The following is a 22,795-nucleotide window of genomic DNA, read 5'->3' as shown; positions in this document are numbered from 1 at the left end:
GCTGTTGTTGCAGGTACCCTAGTTTTTGACCAATGGAAATAGCACAACGCCGCCGCAGAAACGTAAATATTATACCGTTTCCTCTTCGCTTGCTTTCTGTAGATGTGTCTGCGCATGCACAGTAGGAGTAGATTCACCCAAATATCTGTTTTAGTGTGGAAAGAGATATTTTGAAAAACGCCTAGTGTGGACGCCTGTCGTTTTCACTCGAATCCGGCGTTTTCAACATTATCCGGTCTAGTATGGACGTAGCCCAAGTCCAACACTAACCCCTGGAGCCTGGAGCATAGCGGTGACTAACCCTGACCCTCATTATGTCAACTGCTTGCACTTCATTGAATCCATTTATGGTAACGTCCTCTGGGTTCTGTGCCCCTCCACTATTATAACATCTTGCAATTATCCCTTCCGACTCTCTGTCTCTTCTGGGGTACATTTCTCCCTCATGCATGCACACTTACTGTGCTGACCCCTCCCTTCCACTGTCTATACTACACCTCTTTCTCTCTTCCAACCTCAAAGCCCTTCACTCACCATCCCTCCCAACACAGTTTGAGCAAATATATTAGTTATTGTAAGTGTTCCTTCTTTTTTCCCCTCTTTTGTTATTACGATATGTCTTTTTGTTATTACCATATGTCTAGTTTTTCTTTCACATACACCAAGGATTAAAAGAGGTCTTTGGACCATCTTTCATCTTCATCCTTTAGCGTTCAATCATACTACAGATCCAAAATGAAAAATTACACAATTAAAGGCAGCATAAAATGCAGGGGAAAAAGCAGAGTTGCTGAAACTCTGAATTTATGCAAAGCTGTACAGCGAGTAGAGTCTCATCTTCACAGTACCTGAGAATGAGTTCAACCTTAACTCGGGTATGTCTGTGTGTAGTTAGCACGGTCTCCTACATCCTCAGGTCTTCAGAATCAGAATCCTTTATTATCACCAAGTATGTGGATACATACAGGGAATTTGATGTCTTGCTGGCTCATTGGATAATTGGAAACTGTACATTGCACACTCCTCCCCACCCCCCCCCCCCCGTGTACAGAGTGATAGAATCTGGAAATTGTCGACAAGAATGTAGGGAGAATTAAACAAAGAGATTAAAGGGGTTAGGGTGATGGTCAGTCTGGACTCGGATGTCCAACAGCTTGTTTCTGTACTGTATGTTTCCATGACTTATTCACGCCTTTTCTTTTGATCACAGATGCATGACCTTTTTAAAATTTCCAACACCGAACTATTCTTTATAATAAGGTTTTACACCCTCTTTCTGAAAACAACCATCATCCTTGGTGCTGAGTAAACCTCAGGCTGGAATCGGTATCCAGGAGCGGTCTTTAAGTCCACATGACATTACAAACGTGTTCTAGGGACTCAGCCCTGAACAGCTGCCTTAAATTACAATCCCTACTCCTTCAATACTCCTGTGCAACTTCGCAAACTGTAGCACGGGGACGTCCAGGAAGAACATTTTGTTTTGTTTCAGAGGCGATTTCAGAGCCTTATTATGAAAACACATTTCCAAGAGGAAGGCAAATTATATCCTATTAAAGCCGATTACACTTCATTTGGACGACTGACACCCTACAGGTGCCCCGAGCCCCGTGTGTTGGGGATGGTGGAGGGTGTGATGGGCCCCCCACCCTCTGCAGGAAACACCGGCTTGCTCCACGCGTGTCATCCCCCACAACCCGACCGAAAGTGAAGTCTACCTGAAGGCTCGTAGTCCGCGTCCTCCTCCGACGAGTAATTCTCCGAATCAGAATCCGACATCTCCGCTCTGGATGCCCGGCGGCTGCCTACCTACAGTCGAGTCCAGGTGGTCCCGGCCGCCTCACGCCGAGTCCGAGTCAGGGGGTCGGTCCCGGTACCAGTACGGCGGCCGGCAGCAGACAATCGGCCCACCAATCCCCACTCTTCCAGACACATTCAACACAACCTTCAGCCGCCTTCAAAATTTACCAAGCACGGTGCAATTTTCGAAACTGATACGGAACGCCTCACAAAGACAACGGTCTCACGCAATAAGATGTCGGGTACCGAGCTTAGAACCAAAACTTGCACCGAATCAGCCGACTCTGAATTCAAGCACACGCGTTTACTTCAAAACAAAAACATCGCTCCAACAATCGGCCGAACCGGCCTCTCTGTGACGTCGCATTGTTCAACACTCTGATAGGTCCTACTCTATGTCAATTAAAAGGCCATTGTATGCCCACCTGTGCTCGCCGCTGATTTGTTGTTTCTTGCAGCACGTTCACACCTTCCTCCCTCCTATTGGTTATTACCTATCGTATCAGCTTTTCTTCTGCCGTTGGCCGAGAAACGGCCCGTGGGGAGGTAGCCAGAGCGACGCCGTTTCTAAGTGGTGAAATGGACCGTCAATCAAGGACGTCACCGTCCGTCGCTCTGGAGCGGGTGGTCGGGTGTTGGTGATGGCGGTCGTGTGGAGTTGGCGGTCGCTGTGAAGTCGAGGATGGGTCGGTTTGATGGCTGAGCCATGCACTCAGCTGGCTTGTCGGTACATCAGATCCTGAGCCTGGGCCTGATCCCCCGGGTCGGGAACGCGACCTGCCCTGGAAATGTCACCACAGCCTTTTGCCAGTTCTCGGGTGAGTGAAGGGAGGGAGGCGGGCCGACGTGGCGTGGCACGCTGTCCAACTAGCCGCTTTCTTCATGGATAGCCCGAATGGAAGGGACCAGTTGCTGGCGCAGCCTGTGCCAGGGCAGTTTGTTGGCCTCAGGCCGGAGTTTGTTGCTGACATGTCAGTTCAGTGAGAATCCGAGTCGTTATAGGAGTGCCTGTTGCATTTTACAGTAGCATCGTTGTAGAAATAGTTTATCCCCGACAGGGCTAAACTTGTAGTTTGTTTCTCTAAAAAGTCAACGGAAAGACCAAGGTCAGACTTCCTATACTTCTATTTCTGACCTTTGCCCTTTGTTCCCCATCTCCATTTATTTTTGAGGCATTTCGCTGACCTCGGGTATTAAATACCTGTGGCCAATTTAGTTACTTTACCAAATAAGCTGTCGTTTCAATAAACTAAAACACATTGAATACTTGTGTAGGGTTATTCGAAAAAGGACCCAAGAAAACTAAGGAAAGTGCCCTCTTAATGCTTTGAAATTGCTGTCTATCCCGCGATCACGGTCTAAATGCCACTACGTGATTTCTCTAAAGTTTGAAAGATTTAGATAAATACAATGTTATCAATTTCAGACTTTCCTTTCATTAATTTGTTTCCTCATTTCAGGTCAACTCTAATTGTACAGTCCCTTAACGTTAAAGTGGTTTGGCCAAACTTTTACTGAACAAAACTTCTGATTTTACAGATTTGTATTTTAAGCAAAGATTTACAATATAGCCGGCTGTCTGGTGTTCATATGTGGACTGGCATGCCGGAGAGGTATATCTGAATATTCCATTGGTAATGAATGTGACTGCTTAACCTTGTATTATGGACCGACCGTCAATCTCCATGGTACGACAACAAAACAATATAACCATATTGTGGCGACCCATATTGTGGCACATCGCTACAATAAAATAATTACAGCACGGAAACAGGCCATCAGACATTGTTAGGAAAGAAATAGAGTCAACATCCCAGGTCGGAGGCCCCTTTCCTTCCATAGATGCTCTCTGATATGCGTGATTTCAACATTTTCATTGTTCATTTCGGATTTCTAGCATTTCCTATTTTAAAAATTTTCATCCACTGTACTAAGTCTAAACTGGGCCATGTTAGTCTGGGTTGGATTACAATTGTTTTGCTGTCACAGTAGCATTTTTTTTGCATTGGTTCTGCTCAAGGCATTTTAATACTTGTCAATCGTGTTTTTTGTTGGGAATTTCATGGATTGGAGAATCTACACACCATCGTGTTGACACTTGGTAAATAATGGTTTAGTTGCTTCCAATTGTTTGCACGACATTCCTCTTAGGCTTTTTTGGCATGCAAAGAATAACTGAATTTTGATTGCACGCTGTAGATGAGCCCTGCAAGCGTATTAGTGTAATTTCTTACAATTAACCAAGAGCGCTGGCTTGGAGTGTCATAAACACAGATACCACAATCGTTTGAAAGGTCATTTTCGTGAAATGTTAAATTGCTTTTATTCTCCATAGAGATACTATAACCACATCCAAAGATGCTACCTGACCTGCTGAGTTCCTCCAGCATTTTGCCTATGTTATTCCAGATTTCCAGCATCTGCAGAATCTCCTGTTTGTCCACTAAGAAGCATTTTGTTTTATTTCAAATAAACTGAGCCATCTAAATGCCTGAGTGCAATCCTTCTCAGTCCTTAAATGCAGCTAACTGAGACCTCGTTGGATTATTTTTTTGAGTCAGAAGATAGTACAAGTTCTTCAATGTTACTGAACAAAAAAAAAACAAATTTTGAATGTAACATACATCAAAGTTGCTGGTGAACGCAGCAGGCCAGGCAGCATCTATAGGAAGAAGCGCAGTCGACGTTTCAGGCCGAGACCCTTCGTCAGGACTTTTTGAATTTTGAATGTTTTGAGTTTTGAAGTTCACACTCAAAAGCAAATAAAGTTAACTGTTTGGAATACATTGATGCTTAATTGCTTTAGCATGTCATTGTAACGGGTATTCCTGCTGTATGAAGAGCATTTTTGATGAAGCATTGATTTTAATCCACAAATGAAAAATCATTTGTGATGGCTTTTGATGTCATGCATATAACTTGTGTGATCTTGAACTGGAATATAAATTTGATTTTCTGTGGTATGGCTAGTGTAATTTCCATCCCAACTAAGGTTCTATTTATTAAAATATTTAACAGTAACTTTGCCTTAAGAATCATGTTTGACTGAAAAGGAATAATCTTGTTGCTCAATTCAGGTAATTTGCTCTTAGTTAGATAGCTACAGTGCTATTTAACTGGTGCTGTAGTTTTACAGTTTTTGATATTTTTGTATTATGTGGTTTTTCAAAATTTGGTTAGCAGGAGAGATAACTTTATTTTTGTATTTCAAAGTTAAGTGTCTCCTTATACTCTTTCAGGTGGGGGGGGGGAACAATGCAGTGTTCTTTAGAATAGATCCCATTTTGCAGAAGCTATTTACAGTAAATGCAAGCTTTAGTCCTGTGCCTTTTGCCTCCAAAGGAAAATTCCCCTCAGGCATGGTCCACTCAAAGCAAATTTCTAAAATTGATGTGTGCTGAGACAAACAAATGTTCCACAGAAGACCTCTCAACTCCAGAAATGATCCAATTATCAGTCTCTTCATACAAACTAGAGTTTGAAGCAGCCATTACTTAGAGGACTCATCATCATCATTATGTACCATGTTGTATGAAGTGGCCAATCATGGACTTTCATCTGAAGTTGTGATAAGCCGTTCAAAACTTTTGCCTATCCATCCTTTGATGTAACTCATGAATGTCACGTTGCTGTGGACAGCGAATTTTTCTTCCATCAATTTCTCCCATCACTGCAAGATGTTCAAACCTCTCTTTCCTTTGTACATGTCCCAGAAATTCCAGCTGTCATTTCCTGATTGATTATATCAGCTTTCTTCTTATTCTGTCCCTTCACGGTATTTTCATCATTCTTCTCAAAAACCACAGTTCTGCAGCTTCGAGTCTTTCCTCATTTTGCTTTGATATTGTCCAACATTCATTTCCACATATTAGTGCGGAATGAACATAGCACCACAACACTCTTGAGTTTTGTATCTGTAGAAATTATGTTATTCTTTAGTATCTTGCTCAAATGTGCATTGTGCATTAAGCAATCCCAATCCTTTTTGGAGGAATATTGTTTGATTATTTGTGGACATGTGCATCACTTTTTCACTGGTCAAGCCAAATTAGTTTTTTTTATTGTAAGAGATATGCCCAGGAGTAAAACATTCAGGCATTAAGCCTATTTGCCATTCACCAACATGTCTTATCCTCTACTTCAGTGTCAGGATCATGGTTGTTCTACTTCAAAGCCCTTTTCCTAACTTCTCCCAATATCCCTTGGTTCATTTGATGTCCAGAAATTCCTCGATTTATATTTTGATTGATCTCAACCACAAAGTAGAAGATTCCAAAGGGAATGTTGTGGAAAACATCCTCCCTGTGCCTGGCGTATCAAGCCTTACAGCAATTATAAACCTAAAATACTGTGCAGATGCTGGGGTCAAAGCAACACGCACAACATGCTGGAGGAACTCAGCAGGTCGGGCAGCATCCGTGGAAACGAATAGTCAACGTTTCAGGCCGAGACCCTTTATCAGGACTGAAGAGGGAGGGGGCAGGGGCCCTATAAACAAGATGGGGTGAGGATGGGAAGGAGAAGGCTGGTAGATGCCAGGTGAAAAGCCAGTAAGGGGAAAGATCAAGGGGTGGGGGAGGGGAGGCAGGGAGGTGATAGGCAGGAAAGGTGAAGAAGGAATAGGGGAAAACACAATGGGTAGTAGAAGGAGGTAGAACCATGTGGGATTTGATAGGCGGCTGGGGGAGGGGGCAGAGTGAAACAGGGATAGGGGAAGGGAGGGGGAGGGAATTACTGGAAGTTGGAGAATTCAGTGTTCATGCCAAGGGGCTGGAGACTATCCAGACAGTATATGAGATGTTGCTTCTTCAACCTGAATTTAGCCTCATCATGGCAGTAGACGAGGCCATGTATGGACATATCCAAATGGGAATGTGAAGCAGAGTTGAAGTGAGGGGCAACTGGGAGATCCTGTCTGTTGTGGCAGACGGAGCGGAGGTGCTCGACAAAGCGGTTCCCCAGTCTGCGTCGAGTGTCACTGACGTAGAGGAGGCTGCACCGAGAGCACCGGATGCAATAGATGACCAGACTCACAAGTGAAGTGTTGCCTCACCTGGAAGGACTTGAATGGTGGTGAGAGAAGAGGTGTAGGGACAGATGTAGCACTTACACTTACAGGGATAAGTACTCACTGTGCCCCCTCCTCCAGCTGCCTATCACCTCCCTCATGGTTCTGCCTCCTTCTACTACCCATTGTGTTTTCCCCTATTCTTCCTTCACCTTTCCTGCCTATCACCTCCCTGCCTCCCTTCCCCCACCCCTTTATCTTTTCCCTTACTGGTTTTTCACCTGGAACCTACCAGCCTTCTCCTTCCCACCCCCATCTTCTTTATAGGGTCTCTGTCCCCTCCCTCTTCAGTCCTGACGAAGGATCTTGGCCTGAAACGTTGACTGATCGTTTCCACGGATGCTGCCCGACCTGATGAGTTCTTACAGCAATTATACAAGTTTCAGTGAGATCCTTTCGTTCTTCTGAACGGTTGAAAATAGCAGCGGGTCTACATTATCTCTCCACATAGGGCAAACCTGCCACTTCCGAAACCAGCACACCCATTCTTATTTAAGACCAAAATTGCACACATACTGCAGCTGCAGTCTCACCAAGTCCGTACACAAATTCAGTAAGACTTCTTGACTCTATTCAAATCCACCACCTGCATGTTGGATTTCAGCAACTTGTGTAGGCACCTCTCAGCCCCTTTGAAAATTCACAACACCATTTTGCACATTACTTCATTTTCCTACCTTGTGCAACAAAGTAGATAACAGTTGTACTGTCTCTGCAATGTTCTTCTCCACTACTCAACTTGTCCACATATTCCCCTGATGTATCTACATCCTTTCCCCTCAATCCCACTTAGTTTAGTATCAGAAGCAAAGTTCAAAAGTCGACTATTTTAAAAAAAACCTTCAAATGCTGGAAATCTGATATTTTAAAAAAAACATAAAATGCTGGAAACATTCAGCATGGTAGGCAGGATCCACAAGAAAAGAAGCAGAATTAATGTATCATGTCCAAGACCCTTCATCAGAATTAGGAACAAGAGAGAGAGAAAAAGATGAACGATTTTAGTCTTTTTTCCCAGTTCTGACAAATACCAGAAATATTAACTGCTTGTTTTTCCACTGTTGCTGTTGTACCTGCTGAGATTAAAAGTAGTCGTGGTTTTGATCACACTGTAAACAATTGCAGAATATTGATATTTTTAACAGATTTTTATGAGCACAGAAAACAATGTCAACATTCCGGGGCTTGCCGTATGGGTTTGAATCAGCTCTGGTCCAGACTTCCATTCTGAGGAAGTGCTCCTTTTTGCAAATAAGTCTGTCTTGCCTCAATATCTATATTTGATTGCTTAAAGCTGGCAGCGTGTGAGCTCATTGTATGATTGCTGTCTGTTCATCCTCACTGCCGCCTCTGTTCCAAAGCATCGTGTGTTTCCCTCATAACCAAAGGGCTGGCTAGCTTTAATCCCCTTACTTGACAACTGAGACACTGATTGGTTCTGAATGAGAGTTGGTGCATTATCATCACATAGAATAGCTGCTTTGCTCATTAGTCTAAACTAAAATCTCCATATACTACAAAATGGGGGGGTGGGGGAGTGGGAGCTGTCGTATTCTTGGATGGAATAATTGATTTAACTTAATTTCTGTTAAGTTGTTTGTAATAGCAAGGCTGGTGCTGAAGAGCTGAGTAAAAGGTGGTGCATTTAACGTGCACCATTATTAATACAGTGGATTCCGGTTAATCAGGGCAGCCACTTATTTAGGAACTCTTTAAAGAACAAAAACAAATGGAGAAAATAGCCAGGATTCCCCTCTTGTATTTCGGATATTATGCCACTTACTTGGGGGCAGGCGACAGTCAGTCACATGTGCTTGTGTGCTGTTAGACACTACACCATGCTTAGAGCAAACAGTTGTGACACTTGCATGTATTTGTTATGTTATCCTTTTGGGCCAATAGACACCCATTCAAAAAGCAGTGATTTTTTTTATCATTTTGTTTTGTTTATTTTTGACTAATATTTTTCTTGACACCTTTGCCACAAAGAGATTTGACACTAGCCTAAAAAAGTGTCCTACTGGACCAAATTACTGGACCAAACGTCACTTCTTATTAGCTGGCAGAGATAACTGGAGTTCGTGAAATTTACAAAGTCTACATTTGCATGCTTGACTCATCAGAAAGATAAACTGCAAGAAGAATGGGCAATACGTGAGGCACAGCGGTGCACCCCAAAAACAGAAATGTGAAGTTAAGTAAAGATCCAGATGTTGAAGCCCCTCAAACAACGGTTTTCTATTGTAACTGAATGAGCTGTGTGTGTCAGTGGTCCAATATTAAAAAGCAAGTCAGATGAGCTAGCAAAGATGGTTGGTTGTCTCAATGACAATGTAGGCACCACATTAAATTGAAGAAAGCATACGGCGAGAAAAGTAGTGCTGTAGCTGTGAGTGCAGAAATGTGAATATATACAGAACAATCCCTGACTTCAAAAATGTTGTGCAGATGGTATTTACAATGCCAATTAAACATGCCTTTTTTTTATTGTGCCATGCCGGACAATTCCCTTTGCTACAAATATACAGCACTATCAGGTTCAAAGGAAGCAATGGATCGCATAAAGGTTGTATTGTTCAAATATGTCAGGGACTGATAAAAATAAATTGTTGGTTATTGGGAAAAGCTTTAAACCTCTATACTTTAAGGGGCTGAGAATGGATAGTTCACCAGTTAAGTACTATGACAGTGTACACTTAATGAATTCCTCTGTCGGTAAATATTATGAACTAATACAGTTTTATAGTATTGTAGTAATAGTGGTTAGTGTTCTAATTTGTTTTGTATTTCACTTAAATAAATAACTTGTTACTCAGTTAAATGGTGGTTTGTCTTGTTTTTATATCTTTTTAACTATTTCTATGTGGCTTTGGATAATTGGAGCAGCTGCTTAATTGGACCAAAACGTACTGGTACTGATTAACCAGAATCTTCTGTAGGTACATTTTCCCTGTGACTTGTGACAAAGGAGAGGGAATGAGACACCCTGTTTCAAAGCATCTGATAATTTGAGCTGCTGTGCCATTAGTTTTGTAAATGTGGTCATTCAAGCTCCACTTGAGTTTCAAGAGATCAATTTCATTTGCGCTGTTGAAGCAATTTAAATTTAATGCTATTATTTTTCGCAGTACATGGGTACATTTAATTACATGTTGTGCCTATAATGCCTTTCAATCACATAGTATCTTGCTGTATTGAATTTGATTCTAATTCATCCTTTTTTTCCTGTTCAGTGTTCAGATCAGTCAGGATGCTTCTCCCACATCCTGGATTGTGTGAACAGAAAAGGCATTCAGTTATGTATTGGAATGAATGGGCCCATTGTCCTTGGGGCTTGTGGCAAATTCAACTTCCTAACCTGCTTCCATCCTTTTGGTAGTTTTTAAAATAAACTGGATTAATTCTGATGAAAGGTCATTGACCTAAAACTCTGAATCTACGGACACTGCAAATCTGAAACCTTACCTTTGGATTTCAACATTGGCATTTGATCCTTAGAAAATATCCCTAAGACATGCTGCTTTTAAATCTTATGACATTGGCCTTTCTTCGGCTTGTTTCAGCTGTGCTGTTTTAGTATTCCATCTTTCGCCTCAAATAACATTCTGTAGTTTCTATGTTAATTGGCATCAAAATCCCTCTTAGCCACTTTAGTGTTGCTGATCTGCTCTGGCTTCTGGAATAATGACAGGACATGCCTGAAGCATTCAGCAATTGAGGCAGTATTTGTGAAAGGAAGAACAAGAGCTGAACAAGGACCTTTCATCAGAATTAAGAAATCAAATTCACTTGTAGGGTGGATGAAGTGAACAAAGAGTACAGAACAAGAAAGACAACAAAGGGTTGTAGCTGAAAGAGGATGCCAAAGGCTTTTTAATCCCACGTGACCTGCCTACAGAGGGTGTAAATAGGAGACAAATAAAAATAGGGAGAAGAAAGGAGAGTGGAGGGGGAAAAGAAACAATGCTAGAGCTGTAAAATCCATGCTGTAGAAACTAAACACTGCAGTTGCTAGAAGTCTGAAACAAAATTCAAAATGTTGGAAGTACTCGGCAGGTCAGGCAGTGTCTGTGGAGGGTTAGGATCACCCTCCACAGAGTGCTGCTATTTTGTCAGAACTGAAACATGAGAAAGCTTGATCTTTGAAACAATACCAGGAAATGCTTAAGTGCTCAATGTTTGATGGCATCTGTGGAGAGAAGAATATTAATCCTCTGGTCAAAGAAAGGGAAAAGTGAGAAAATGAAGTAGTTTTAGAGGGAGTTGGGGGGCAGGGATATGAAAATTAAGGAAAACAGGAATATGAATTAAAGAAGTGTCTCTAAAAGTAGAGGTTAGGCTGCTATGATATACAGATTTCAAAGCTGCCAACTGGGTATATTTGGAGTAGTGAAACAACATTTGAAATGCAGGTCTGAGTTGCTGAAGAGAACTGAAGCTTTCTGGAGGGTATTGGAATTCCCGGCAAATCAGATGGTATCTATAGCAAGAGAAGAAATAAGCGAGTTAATATTGTAGGTGGCTAACCAAATGCAACTATAAAAACAACTTCACTATTGAATTTCCAAGGCTGCAACATGCTTGGATTTTAAGAAAGAGGCTGTTCCTTGAGCTATATTGGGCTTTTATGGAAGAGTGCTGGAGGGCAATTGGTAAGGCAAATGGGAGTGGAATGGAGAATTATGGTGACAGCTGCCTGGAAATCAGGCCATTCCCTGTGAACCAAACAAAAATGCTCCACAAGGCAGTCACCAAGTGTAAAGTTTGATTTTCCTCTTCAGAGGAGACCACATTATGAGTACTTAATGGGTCTGTACTTAGGGTTGGGGGGTCATCTCATTGAAACTTACCAAGTATGGAAAGGCCTAGATAAAGTGGACATGAAGAGGATGTTTCCAAAAGTGAGTGAGTCTTGGACGAGAGTGTACAGCCTCAGAAAAGAAGGAAGGGTGTCCATGTAGAATAGAGATGAGAAGAATCTTTTTAGCTGGATGGTGGTGAATCTGTGCATTCATTGCCACAGATGACTGTGGAGGTCAAGTCATTAGATGTATTTAAATCTTTCCTTCCATCCCTCCCTCCCCCCCACTCTGACAAGGGTTTATTTATTATCCAATTATGTATGTAGTATACAACTCTGAGAGTTGTCTCCTCCCAATAGACGCAAAACAAAGAAAACCATGGAAGTCCATTCAAAATGAAGCAACAAACCTTTCACCCCCCCGCACTAAAAAAAGAATGGCAACACCATCATCACCCCCCCACACAAAAAAGCAACGAAAAATGCAGAATATAAAAACCAAAACACGAGAACATCCACAGTCCAAATCCATAAACACAGAACTTTGGCAACGTCCTCCAACATCATCAGAAGAGAGAAACACATCTTGAATGCAGGGGCACAGAAGTCAAAAGGCAGGTAGCTGGCGCTGAACCCTTGCTCACCTTCCACATTCTCCTCAATGCTTCAATCTTCCTCGACACTTCAATTGGCAAAATGGAATCAATCACCAACTTGCGCCCCGTTTTAAAATTTCTTCACCTCAGTTCCTCAAGGGTTCGAGCTAGCTTCCTGGAATCTTCTTGGAGACAGTAAAGCACTGGATCATGCAATCGATCTCCAAATTGTAAGTCGCAGGCTCTTAACAGCTCCAGAGACACATTTAAGATGGAAAACAGATGTAAAAGAGGTGAAATAACAGCTTTGTGACAGAGGGGTATGTAAGCGGCATGTGCATGAATAATCAGTGGGTTGATATTAATATATCGTTCAATTAGAACTTCAGGAAAAATTGTGCAATATTATGCTACGTTAAAAGTGTTATATAAATGCAAGTTATTATTTCCTTTTTTATCCTTAAAACTTCAGTGGTTTAAGAATTGATTCTTGAATGCCCCAGACACTGCAGCATTTCATTATTAGTAATTTGCTGTGGATATTGTTTTCATGCTGAAGCATAAGAACTTCTAACTACCTGGGCCTACAGTAAAGAGTCCTGTTCCAGCAAGTTCAATGCCATTCCAGTCAGTTTTTTAAATACATTTTGACATTTTGTAAGTACATTTGGAAGTACTTCCATACTAGTACAATATACAGGTCGACCTTCACTAATCTGGCACCATTGGGACCTGAGGAGTGCCGGATTAGTGAAAATGCCGAATTACAACAGGATCACATTAAGCATAATCAGTGCCAGATTATTGAAGAAACTGGATTACAGGTAGTTGGATTAGTGAAAGTCAACCTGTATTTCTAAATCTCTGATATCAAGTGAAGTAGGTGATGGCATTGCTGTGGAATAATATATGTTAAGCTGTATGAATTACTGATAATTCTCCTTGTATTTGCATCTTCATCTGCATCTTTGAGTGCATAATGGTGTTTAGCTTGCTCAAAAAAAAGGGATACATTCTTGAAGTTGAAGTTGCACTGTGTAAAATTGACAAATGGGGGTGGTATTAATGCTCCATGTGTGCTCGCTATCAAAATCACTCTTGAGGATTAGTGCAGGATGTAAAGGTGGCTTTACTTTTTCCTGACAGAACATCACTGTGTTCAGATCAGTCGGTGTAAGACCATAGTTTAACAGCATCGTTTGTTGGGGATGTGAGATCTCTCTGTCTTACTCTGTGCATTATCTTCCCAGGGAAAACAGTGTGATATATAAACTTTTTCTAGATCCAGTTTACCAGCAGGTTAGCTGCTGCTTTGTTATAATTTGATGTTGATTTAACCCTTTGCTTTTGTGCATCACAGAGATGTGGTATGCAGTGTTCCTTTGGGCCTTGCTGTCTGCGGTTTTTATCTATGTTCCTGCTGGATTACTGGCATTTGTAATGTTACGACACCACAAATATGGACGTTTCATGTCATTGGGCATCCTGGCAGGGATCCTTGGACCAATCACTGCAGCAGTGTTGACCAGTAGGTGTTTAAAGCTTTTATTTCCAGAGTTAAGTAACTTTCTACTGAGAGGTTTTTCTCTCCTTTATCTGAATTGCAAGTATCAGGATGTTTCCATGTCTTAAACTTTTTAGTATGGTAAGTGAAATTGTTTATACTGTTCATTGTCAGGACATAATGAGATCTATCTTCTGAGTGGATTTTTGCTTTAGGAAGATAGTGAACTAGGTGGACATCTGGGGACAAAAGGGACTGCAGACACTGGAATTTGGAATAACAAACAAAATGTTGGAGGACATTTGTGGAGGGAAATGAACAGTCAACATTTTTGGACAGCATTTAAGACCCTTTCTACTGACTACCTCTCCTCTATCTTTCAGTCCAGGTAAAACGGTGAGAGGAAGGGGTAGAGCAAGAACTATAAAGTGATGGGTGGCTCCAGGTGAAGAAGGGTGATGGAATCTATCACCACATAGCCTCTGCTGCTCTTTCCATTTCTCTCTCCTCCAACTGCCTATCATTTCTTCTTACCTGGATCCATCTATCGCCTGCCAGCTCTTGCTCCACTCAGTCCCGTCAATTTTTAATATTGTCTCTCTTCCCCCTCTCTGGCAGTCCAAACGAAGGGTCTCAACTCAAAATGCAGACATCCCACCCTGCAAAAACTCATTTCAGGGAGGTAGTACCCCCCCCCCCCATGTCGACCTCCAAGAGTGTATGTAATACTTTGCTTAGTGATTTTGTCTAATCTGTAAACCAAGTTGGGTATATACAGAAAATGTGACATTAAAATATGTACTTATATTATCATGTTTATTCTATTACAACTTTAAGCAAGTCTACAGGGAGTTTGGCCTCATCGCATAGGACATCAATAGCGTAGCTCCTTGGCAGCTAGCCAGTTAGTTTAAATAACGTTAGCTATGCTAATGAACAAATGACACCTGTTAAACTCACCTCAACATGTCTTTTACATTTTAACCCAATGGGCAATAGAAAATTCACTGTTGCAAACAGTGCAGCGAGCAACACTGTCATTATTTTTGAGGTCGACTGTAAAGCCCGTCCACAGAAAAAACTGGTGGGTCTACTTTGCAGGGGTTCCCAACCTTTTTTGCACCACAGACCAGTTTAATATTGACAACATTCTTGCAGACCGGCTGACCGGGGTGGGGGGTGTTAATCACGACCGGAATATAGGTGATAAGTCAATAGCATCATAACATTTTAAGTAACATTTGGATGTTAAACATAGTGCATATTTTCCCCGTATGAACATATAAAATCATTGCAACACACCAATATCACTGAATCAGCGGGAGCCCTGGGCTTGTTTCCCTGCAACAAGACGGTGCCGTCGAGGGGTGATGGGAGACAGCGATACTCAAAGGGGGTTCCTTATGTCCAGTCTATTCCGCAATTTAATTTTTGTTGCATTCATTGCAGAAAACTCTGCTTCGCAGAGATGTGATGTTGGAAATGGAAGCAATGTTTTCAGTGCTTCCGTGGCTATCTCAGGATATTCAGCCTTGACTTTGATCCACAATGCAGGCAGAGCTGTTCTGTCAAACATACTTTTCAGTCCACCATCATTTGCAATCTCGAGGAGTTGATCTTCCCGTGCTGACATGGATGACGCATGGGTAATGACCTCGTGTGCGTTCAAGTTCAACAGTGGGTGTGACAGGGAATGAGGAAAGGTGCAGCTGACTCATATCGTTTCATATCGTCAAATAGTATCGTTTCCTCGATTGGTTAGGGACCACTCTTAGCACGAAGAGAGACCAATCAGGATGCTCGCTCTCCCTCTCCATCTCCCTCTCAAAAAAAAATCTATTTCTGGGATATTGTATATAATTTCCAGGCATCAGGGAACCACTATCGATATGTGGGAGACTCCTGGAACTTCTGGGAGAGGTAGGATGTCTGCAAAATGTCAACTGTCCATTTGTTTCCATGCTGCCAGGCTCACTGAATTCCTCCACCAGTTTGATTGTTGGGTTAGGCACCTATTTGCCTTTCTTGCAGTATCCCTCTGTTGTGGAGCTGTAGTTGAATTTTTTGCCACTTGTGTTGACAGATGGCTCCCACTACCAGTGTTTCTGCAATACCACACTACATCAATTCATAGAGTATGAGAACTGTTCAACAGCTGAACAATTAACACAACCCCATTGCCTTAACGTTTGACTATTGCATATGCAGTCCCTTAGACTGTGGAGCAGCCTGTGCTTTCAACTTCAATTTACTGCTTGCAATTTACAAAAAAAACTGAAGGCAATTGCAAGTTTCCTGAACTTAAAAAATTTACATTTACCTTGAGAACTGGAGCCTGGTTCTTGTTTGAATGAGTATCTGCTATATTCACATAATTCCAGAATACTAACACCATTTCTGTCAATGGCATCCCAAATGCAATGACCTGAGGTGAGGCCAGGTCCAAACTGTCTGGCATAGGGGATTCCCTAATGAGACTGGCTGCATGTTCCTGAATGGCTTTATAGCAGCTTTGTACCCACCAATATGTACAGGCTTTGCAGCCATGATTTAATTTCGGGTATTTGATGGACCTGCCAGAATCATTGGCGACATGTTTCTGTTATAATCAGAACTAAGATGGCTTTAGATTATTTAGCTACAATTGTTATCTGCTTGCACTCCCATGAAGCAGTTGGCACTGTTTAATACATTAATAAAGACAATAAAATTATTAATTCTGTATGATCTGCTATATTTGTATATTAATACAAATTTACATATATGATCATTTGTACTTTTATTTGATTTTGTATCTTCGTTGTCGGTGTAAGATTGATTTTTTTTTTTGTTGCTTTATCAATGCCATTTGATTGTTTTGAGCCATGCTCGATGTTTGTATGCAAATATTTTGTGGATCCTGCCCAAATGACAAGCCAATGAATGTTGTTTTGCAGGTGCAGCTATTGCTGGTGTCTACAGAGCTGCAACAAAGCAAATGGTGCCTTATGAAGCTCTGGTTCTTGGAGTGGGACAGGTATTTTTCATTGTGGCAATTGCTTTCCTACGAATTTTGGCAACTTTATAGCAGAAGGTGATCTGCTCATCTGAGCAGGGTTACAGAGTCAACAACTGCAAATGTATGGCTGCATGAAAACTACACTCTACCGGTGGAATTCAAAGTAAGCTGAATGCCAATTATTGCTGCTCAACAAAAATGAATTGACAAAATCATACATCAAAATCAGCATCTCAATGGGTGGCCAAGCTTGACGAACAAAGAACGTGAATACCTGTCTTAAATTACTGAGATCTGTTTTCTTTTTCAAAAGTGAAAGCCAAAAGAGGTAATTTGCATTAAAAGGCACACAAATAGACTTCTGTTTTCCACACTTTAAACATGAGGTTAAGACTTGTATAAGTATTTTGTAAAAAAAAAAGTTATATAATGTTTATTGTAGGATTAGAATGCAGACCATCTCAAGTTCTTTCTAGGATGTACAGAAATTGTATTTTCATTCTACTCACTGCATCTCAATATTTCAACAGTAGGAATAATTATGAAATGGCAACCAAAACACACATAACTGAAGATTACCAAAGGGTAGGTCACATTAGAAAACATACTCAAAGAATTGAAATGTTGACTGCTTCACAGTTTAAACAAAGTGAACAGTCCAAACAATGCGTGGACTCTCATTTTTAGAGTCCGCTTATTTTATAATTTGTGGGTAATTTCAGAATGCTTTGACTATAAAAGTTGAATAGTTTGATAGAAATGAAATTCCATTGTTTGAAATTGTGACCTAAACGATTCTTTATTGTGCACTCAACTCAGTTAAACATTGATTATAAATATCTATTTGTCTTTTTACACTATACAGAAAAGTAGTAAATATTGCTAAGTAAGTAACATTTATTTAAGAACATATTGATTATAAAACAAAACAAGTTTGTGTATAATTTTAGTGGCAATTTTCTTAACAGCCAAAACTAAGGCTCAGAGCTGCCCTAAATGCCAATGTCATGTTCTTTACTTCTGAAGACACGCTAAATAAGCAAATTTAGTTTTCTTAATGTAGATTTAGTGCTGCAAGTAATTTGCTAAGCCAATGACTGAGAACGTCATCCATATTTCAGGCTAATTAACAGGTACTGGCTCTTGATTATATATGTAAAATGTAGAGCATGACTTTGGAAATGATCTGTAATAATAACTACGACAGCCTGTTAAGTTTGTTTCTTATTTTGATGGAATTTCTTTTCAGTGACAACTTTTTTGGCATTGACTTGCGTTGATTGCAGCAGTAACAGCATGTGTATGTACAATTCAGGTGTGCCAACTGTTTTAATATTTTCTAGTATTTAAATCAGCAATTTTAATATTTGTACATTATTGTTGAAATGCTCCATGTTTTCATGTTGAGCCTATGCATGAGAGCATTTGTTTGGTCATGTATATGAGCAATTGTTAATGAACCCATCTTAGATTAACTGTGAGAAAAAACAGTCTTCAAGCCTGTGTTGACAAAATGTACTGGATAACTATGAAAGCTGAGTGTCTTACATGCTGACGTTTCCAGTTGAACAGATTTCCATGATTTGCCAACCATTTAAACAGGTTTGAATATAGTTTCTAATTTTGCATATGGTGATATATTGCTGCAAAATAATTTGTTTAGCTGCTATAAAAAAAAATGATAGATCCCACTAATTTATACAGCCTCCTCTTTTCAAAGTAGCTAGACATTAATATTTTGGACTAGTAAATGGGAGAATCAGAAATCATGTCAACATCATCATTAAACCTGATCCCATTTCAATTATTCTATGTGATAAAACATCTTTCAATGAAAGCTATCAGTTGGCAAGTCCAGACAAAACTTTGATTTGTAATAAAAATATCAAGGAAATCATTTGTTCATCACAAAATATGCAGGAAGAAGGATGCGAGTTGGTAATTTTCATTGAAAATTAAATGGAATGCTACACTCTACCCTCCAAAATTCCGGGGAGATTCCAAGTGATAAAAATAGGATTCCATTTGGTCAACATTAAATATTGGCCTTATGGGTAATGTACAGGAAAATACTAGGAATATTCACCTATAAGAAAGACCTGTCTTTTCACTTATAATCTGATATTTTCCTCATGTTTTATTCAATATGTCTGTTTGTACCTTATTCTATCCTTTTAACCAGAGGAGTATTTCTAAATTATTTCATGCTGCCCTGCAAATTTGCTTATGTCAAGTCAATGGTTGTGATACTGTCAATACCATAGATACAATATACAAGTCTGCTATGCTTTGCCTGCAGTTATATACCTGGTGAGTGTGAATATAGTGTAAGTACATTTGCACTTTTTATTTTGCTGTTGGTTATGTTTAAACCACATTAGTGAAGATTTACTAATCATTATCACTTGCATTCATTATACAAATTTGTTTATCGTTCAAATGGTACGTTTTTGTAATATTCAATGTATGCAGTGGAAGCCTCTAACCTGTGACATCTCTTTCTAAATGGATCATCATGGTACAGTCAAATAGGTCGTTAACTTGCTTGATTGTTCCTTAAACATGTCTAACAATGTGAATTTAAGTGTTTATTATGGGTTTTTAATGCTGTGTAATGATCAAATTTGTTTTGAAATTTATATTGTCAACATGGGGAAATCAGAATTTTTATTTTTCTACTTACATTGCTAATTTTGGTGATATTTGCTGGAAAATATTTATACAAAATAAATTTATCAAATTATCTTGTGGTTTATTTATTGCATAAGCTTAGAGATGTACAATGCTTTAAAATGAAGATACGTATTTTCTCTGGAGTTTGCCTTTTTTGTTTCACATTCAGCATGCCTTCGTGGGCTTATGCTACTGTAGCCCATCCACTTCAAGGTTCAACATGTTGTACATTCAGAGATGCTCTTCTGCACACTACTGTTGTAATGTGTTCTTCTTTGAGTTTTGTAGCCTTTCAGTCAGCTTGAACTAGTATGGCTTTTCTCCTCTGACCTTTTCATTAACAAGGCGGTTTCACCACAGAACTGCCACTCACCGGATGTCTTTTTTTTTGCACCATTTTTTTGTAAACTCTATAGATTGCTGTGCATGAAAATCCCAGAAGATCTGGGATCATTTCTGAAATAATCAAACCACACTGTCTGGCAGCAACAGTCATTTCATGGACAAAGTCACCTAGATCACATTTCTGAACCTTTTGACCATATCTGCATGCTTTTATGCATCGAGCCACTGCCATATAATTGGCTGGTTAGATAATTGCATTAATAAACAGGTGTACCTAACAACATGGCCACTGGGTGTACCTTAGAATGGCCTTTTTCCAGTAGTTTTCCTATAGGTTATACTGAAAAGGTCTTGGTGATTGTTTCTGTTTTTAGCAAGTTGATGTTCACTTCCATATGGAATTGGAAAAATTTAATATACACTATATTACTTTATAGCATAATCATCAGTTTCTTAAACCGGGTAGCACACTGAACAAGAGATCTACTGTAATACATTATTGTGATTAAATTATAAGTCATCCAATGGTGGAGCTGACACTCCCTGACTCTTGCACACCACCTACCTGAGACGTCAATGGGGATGTGCATCAGGAAACAAAGGAGAAGATAAGTCTAATTATTTTGCTTTAGTAAATCATAAACAAATGTGTGCAGATCATTATTTATTTCAATACTAGTAGTTGCAAATTAGCACAATGTGAATGTCATTTTAAAAGGGTTTGCTAAAAATGAAGAGCGGTCCCCAACTTTGCCTTCTGTCAAATATATTGCAAAACTTCAATCTGTAGCCTTGAAGCATACAAGCTCTGTACAACCGACTTGAGGCTAAGAGGATCACCAAGACTGGTGCTTGGTATCCAGTCCAAGTAAGTGAGGCATGAAAGGACAGTAGCTGGTGCAATTGTTCCACAATGATTTGGTCTGCAGGTCTCTTTTGTGAAGAATTAGACATATTGCAGCATTTATTATGGTAGGCAAGAAAGTGTTTATGCAAGATTGTCATGCCAGCATTCACTTCTTAAGTTATTGTATTGCTAGAGTCCTGTTTTCATTAGTAATGACAGTAGATCTTGTTTAATATGCTTGGGTGCTAGTCTAGTGGTCTTCTGCGTGCATACATTGTAAACAATTTGTGTGGTAAGTGGAACTTTACACATGATTCTTTTTATAATCTGACCACTTGAAAGGAAATTCAAATTGTAAAATGATTCACCAAACATATACTTTATGGTTCTGTTATAGCGGCAGGTGGAATGCAGGGTAGTTAAGGCAATTTGAATATCTGGGAAAATAAAGTATTACCCAATGTAGAGTAATAATTAGATAAAGTTATCTTTTTATCCCTTAAATTAATTGCACTTTCTGGACTCTTGTTTCCTTATAAGATAATGGCTTTCAACAAGCTTCTACGTATCAATAGAGTCCACTCAAAGCAAATGAATGGCAGAATTGGAAGAAGCAGTAATTCGTTCCTAGCAGTATCATTAACAGACAAGCAAAGCACGAAAACACAAAACACTAGCAGGTCATTAATTTGCTGGTCTGTTATCCAACAAATTTATGGTGGCTCTTTTATCACAAATTTTCTGTTCTATCCCTTGAACTGCTTGATTTCTCTAAATCCAGGCATCCATTGATTTCCGCTTTGAGTGCAATTACCTATGATTCCACAGCCCTTTATGAGAATTCCAAAGAACTACCATACTCAAATTCCAGCACTGTTTTTGTGAGACTATGACCCCTGTTTACAGCAGGAGGAATCATTCTCTCAGTACCCACTCTGTTATACTCTCAAAGAACTTTGTTTCCATGAGCTAAAAGCCTAGCTGCTCCTATATGATGAACCCCATTACCAAGAACCAGTCTGGTAAAACTTCAATCCACACTCTCTTGTAGTATGTCCTTTTAATGGTGTGGATCCCATTGTAGTTTAACCATCCCCTTAAAATATTCTCAACTTTTTTAATCTTTTTATGAAACCCAATGTACAATTTTCCTTTCTCATTCCCTGCTCCACCTTCATGTTAGTTTTAAGTAACATGTAAAAAGATCCCTAGGTCCCTAAGGAACATCAGCATTTCCCAAAATTTCTGATGAGGATTACATTTATTCATTTAGCATTATTGTTGCTCACTGACTTTGTTTGTCTGTGTCCCTTGAATCATCTGCATCTTCTTCATGACTCAATTCTGCACTTCGGGGAATATTACCAAACTTAGAAATAGTGTGTTTCTTCACCTCAGTTGAATTATTGAAAGTTATGGTGAATAGTTGGACTCCAAATGATAATCTTCTAGTCACATCCTGCCAACTCCAAAGAACCCTTTTATTTGTACTTAACCAAGCCTCTATCCACACAACAATGTTACCCATAACTTGAGTGGTTCTGACTTTGTTCACCAGCCTGTGTCGACCTCTCCATGTTTCTGAGATTCCTAATATATCTTCTCATCTACACAACTAGTTATATTCTCAAAGAACTCAAAAGAGTGAAATATAATTTGCCTTTCATATGTCCTTGTTATCCCTGTTCAATCATATTTTTTAATGTCTCTATCACTTCCTTTATTGTAGATACCAGTATTTTCCCTACTATCTATGTAAGGCCAAAGGGTCAGTATTTCACTTTTTAAATTGATATGATGAAAATGAAAACACTATAAATAATTTAAAGAAGCTATTTTATCCATATCATTGAGTTCAATGTATCTGCACAATATTAATGGAGCACTTGCACCAAAAAAGTCCCCTAGCCTGTGTTCTGTTATACATTCTCTATCAGAGAACTACAGAGTTTTGAGCATATTCCCTGGCAAAATCTGTACAGAATCTTGGCACAAGACTTGCCCATTTTCATTCATGTCCTAGGAAACAATGATCTTGTATGATGATTTTGGAAGGATAAATCAAATCTTTATTTCATACCTTACAATTTCCACGCAGACAATAATTATTTGCAAACTTCATTACTTTTAATATAAAATGAAGAATATCCTTAATACCATGAA

General features: G+C 39.8%; 2 protein-coding genes across 2 annotated transcripts in view; one reads left to right on the top strand and one right to left on the bottom strand.

Annotated features, from left to right (window-relative positions):
- cfdp1 (craniofacial development protein 1) overlaps positions 1-2,144 on the bottom strand; it is a 244,504-nt gene extending 242,360 nt beyond the window's left edge. Inside the window, exon 1 of the mRNA XM_063066810.1 lies at positions 1,719-2,144. Within this exon, the coding sequence (XP_062922880.1) occupies positions 1,719-1,779 (61 nt within the window). The 5' untranslated portion in view covers positions 1,780-2,144. The remainder of the gene's footprint in view (positions 1-1,718) is intronic.
- A 176-nt stretch (positions 2,145-2,320) lies between these two features.
- On the top strand, positions 2,321-19,491 carry tmem170a (transmembrane protein 170A). The gene is made up of 3 exons (XM_063066809.1): positions 2,321-2,618; positions 13,626-13,793; positions 16,706-19,491. Exons 1-3 carry the CDS (start codon positions 2,507-2,509, stop codon positions 16,834-16,836), a joined length of 411 nt encoding a protein of 136 aa, XP_062922879.1. The 5' UTR covers positions 2,321-2,506; the 3' UTR covers positions 16,837-19,491.
- Positions 19,492-22,795: the final 3,304 nt, after the last annotated feature.

The sequence above is a fragment of the Mobula hypostoma genome, chromosome 14, assembly GCF_963921235.1.
Source record: "Mobula hypostoma chromosome 14, sMobHyp1.1, whole genome shotgun sequence".
NCBI lineage: Eukaryota > Metazoa > Chordata > Chondrichthyes > Myliobatiformes > Myliobatidae > Mobula > Mobula hypostoma.
Note: the sequence above shows the minus strand (reverse complement) of the source record. Positions and strands in the feature narration are given on the sequence as shown.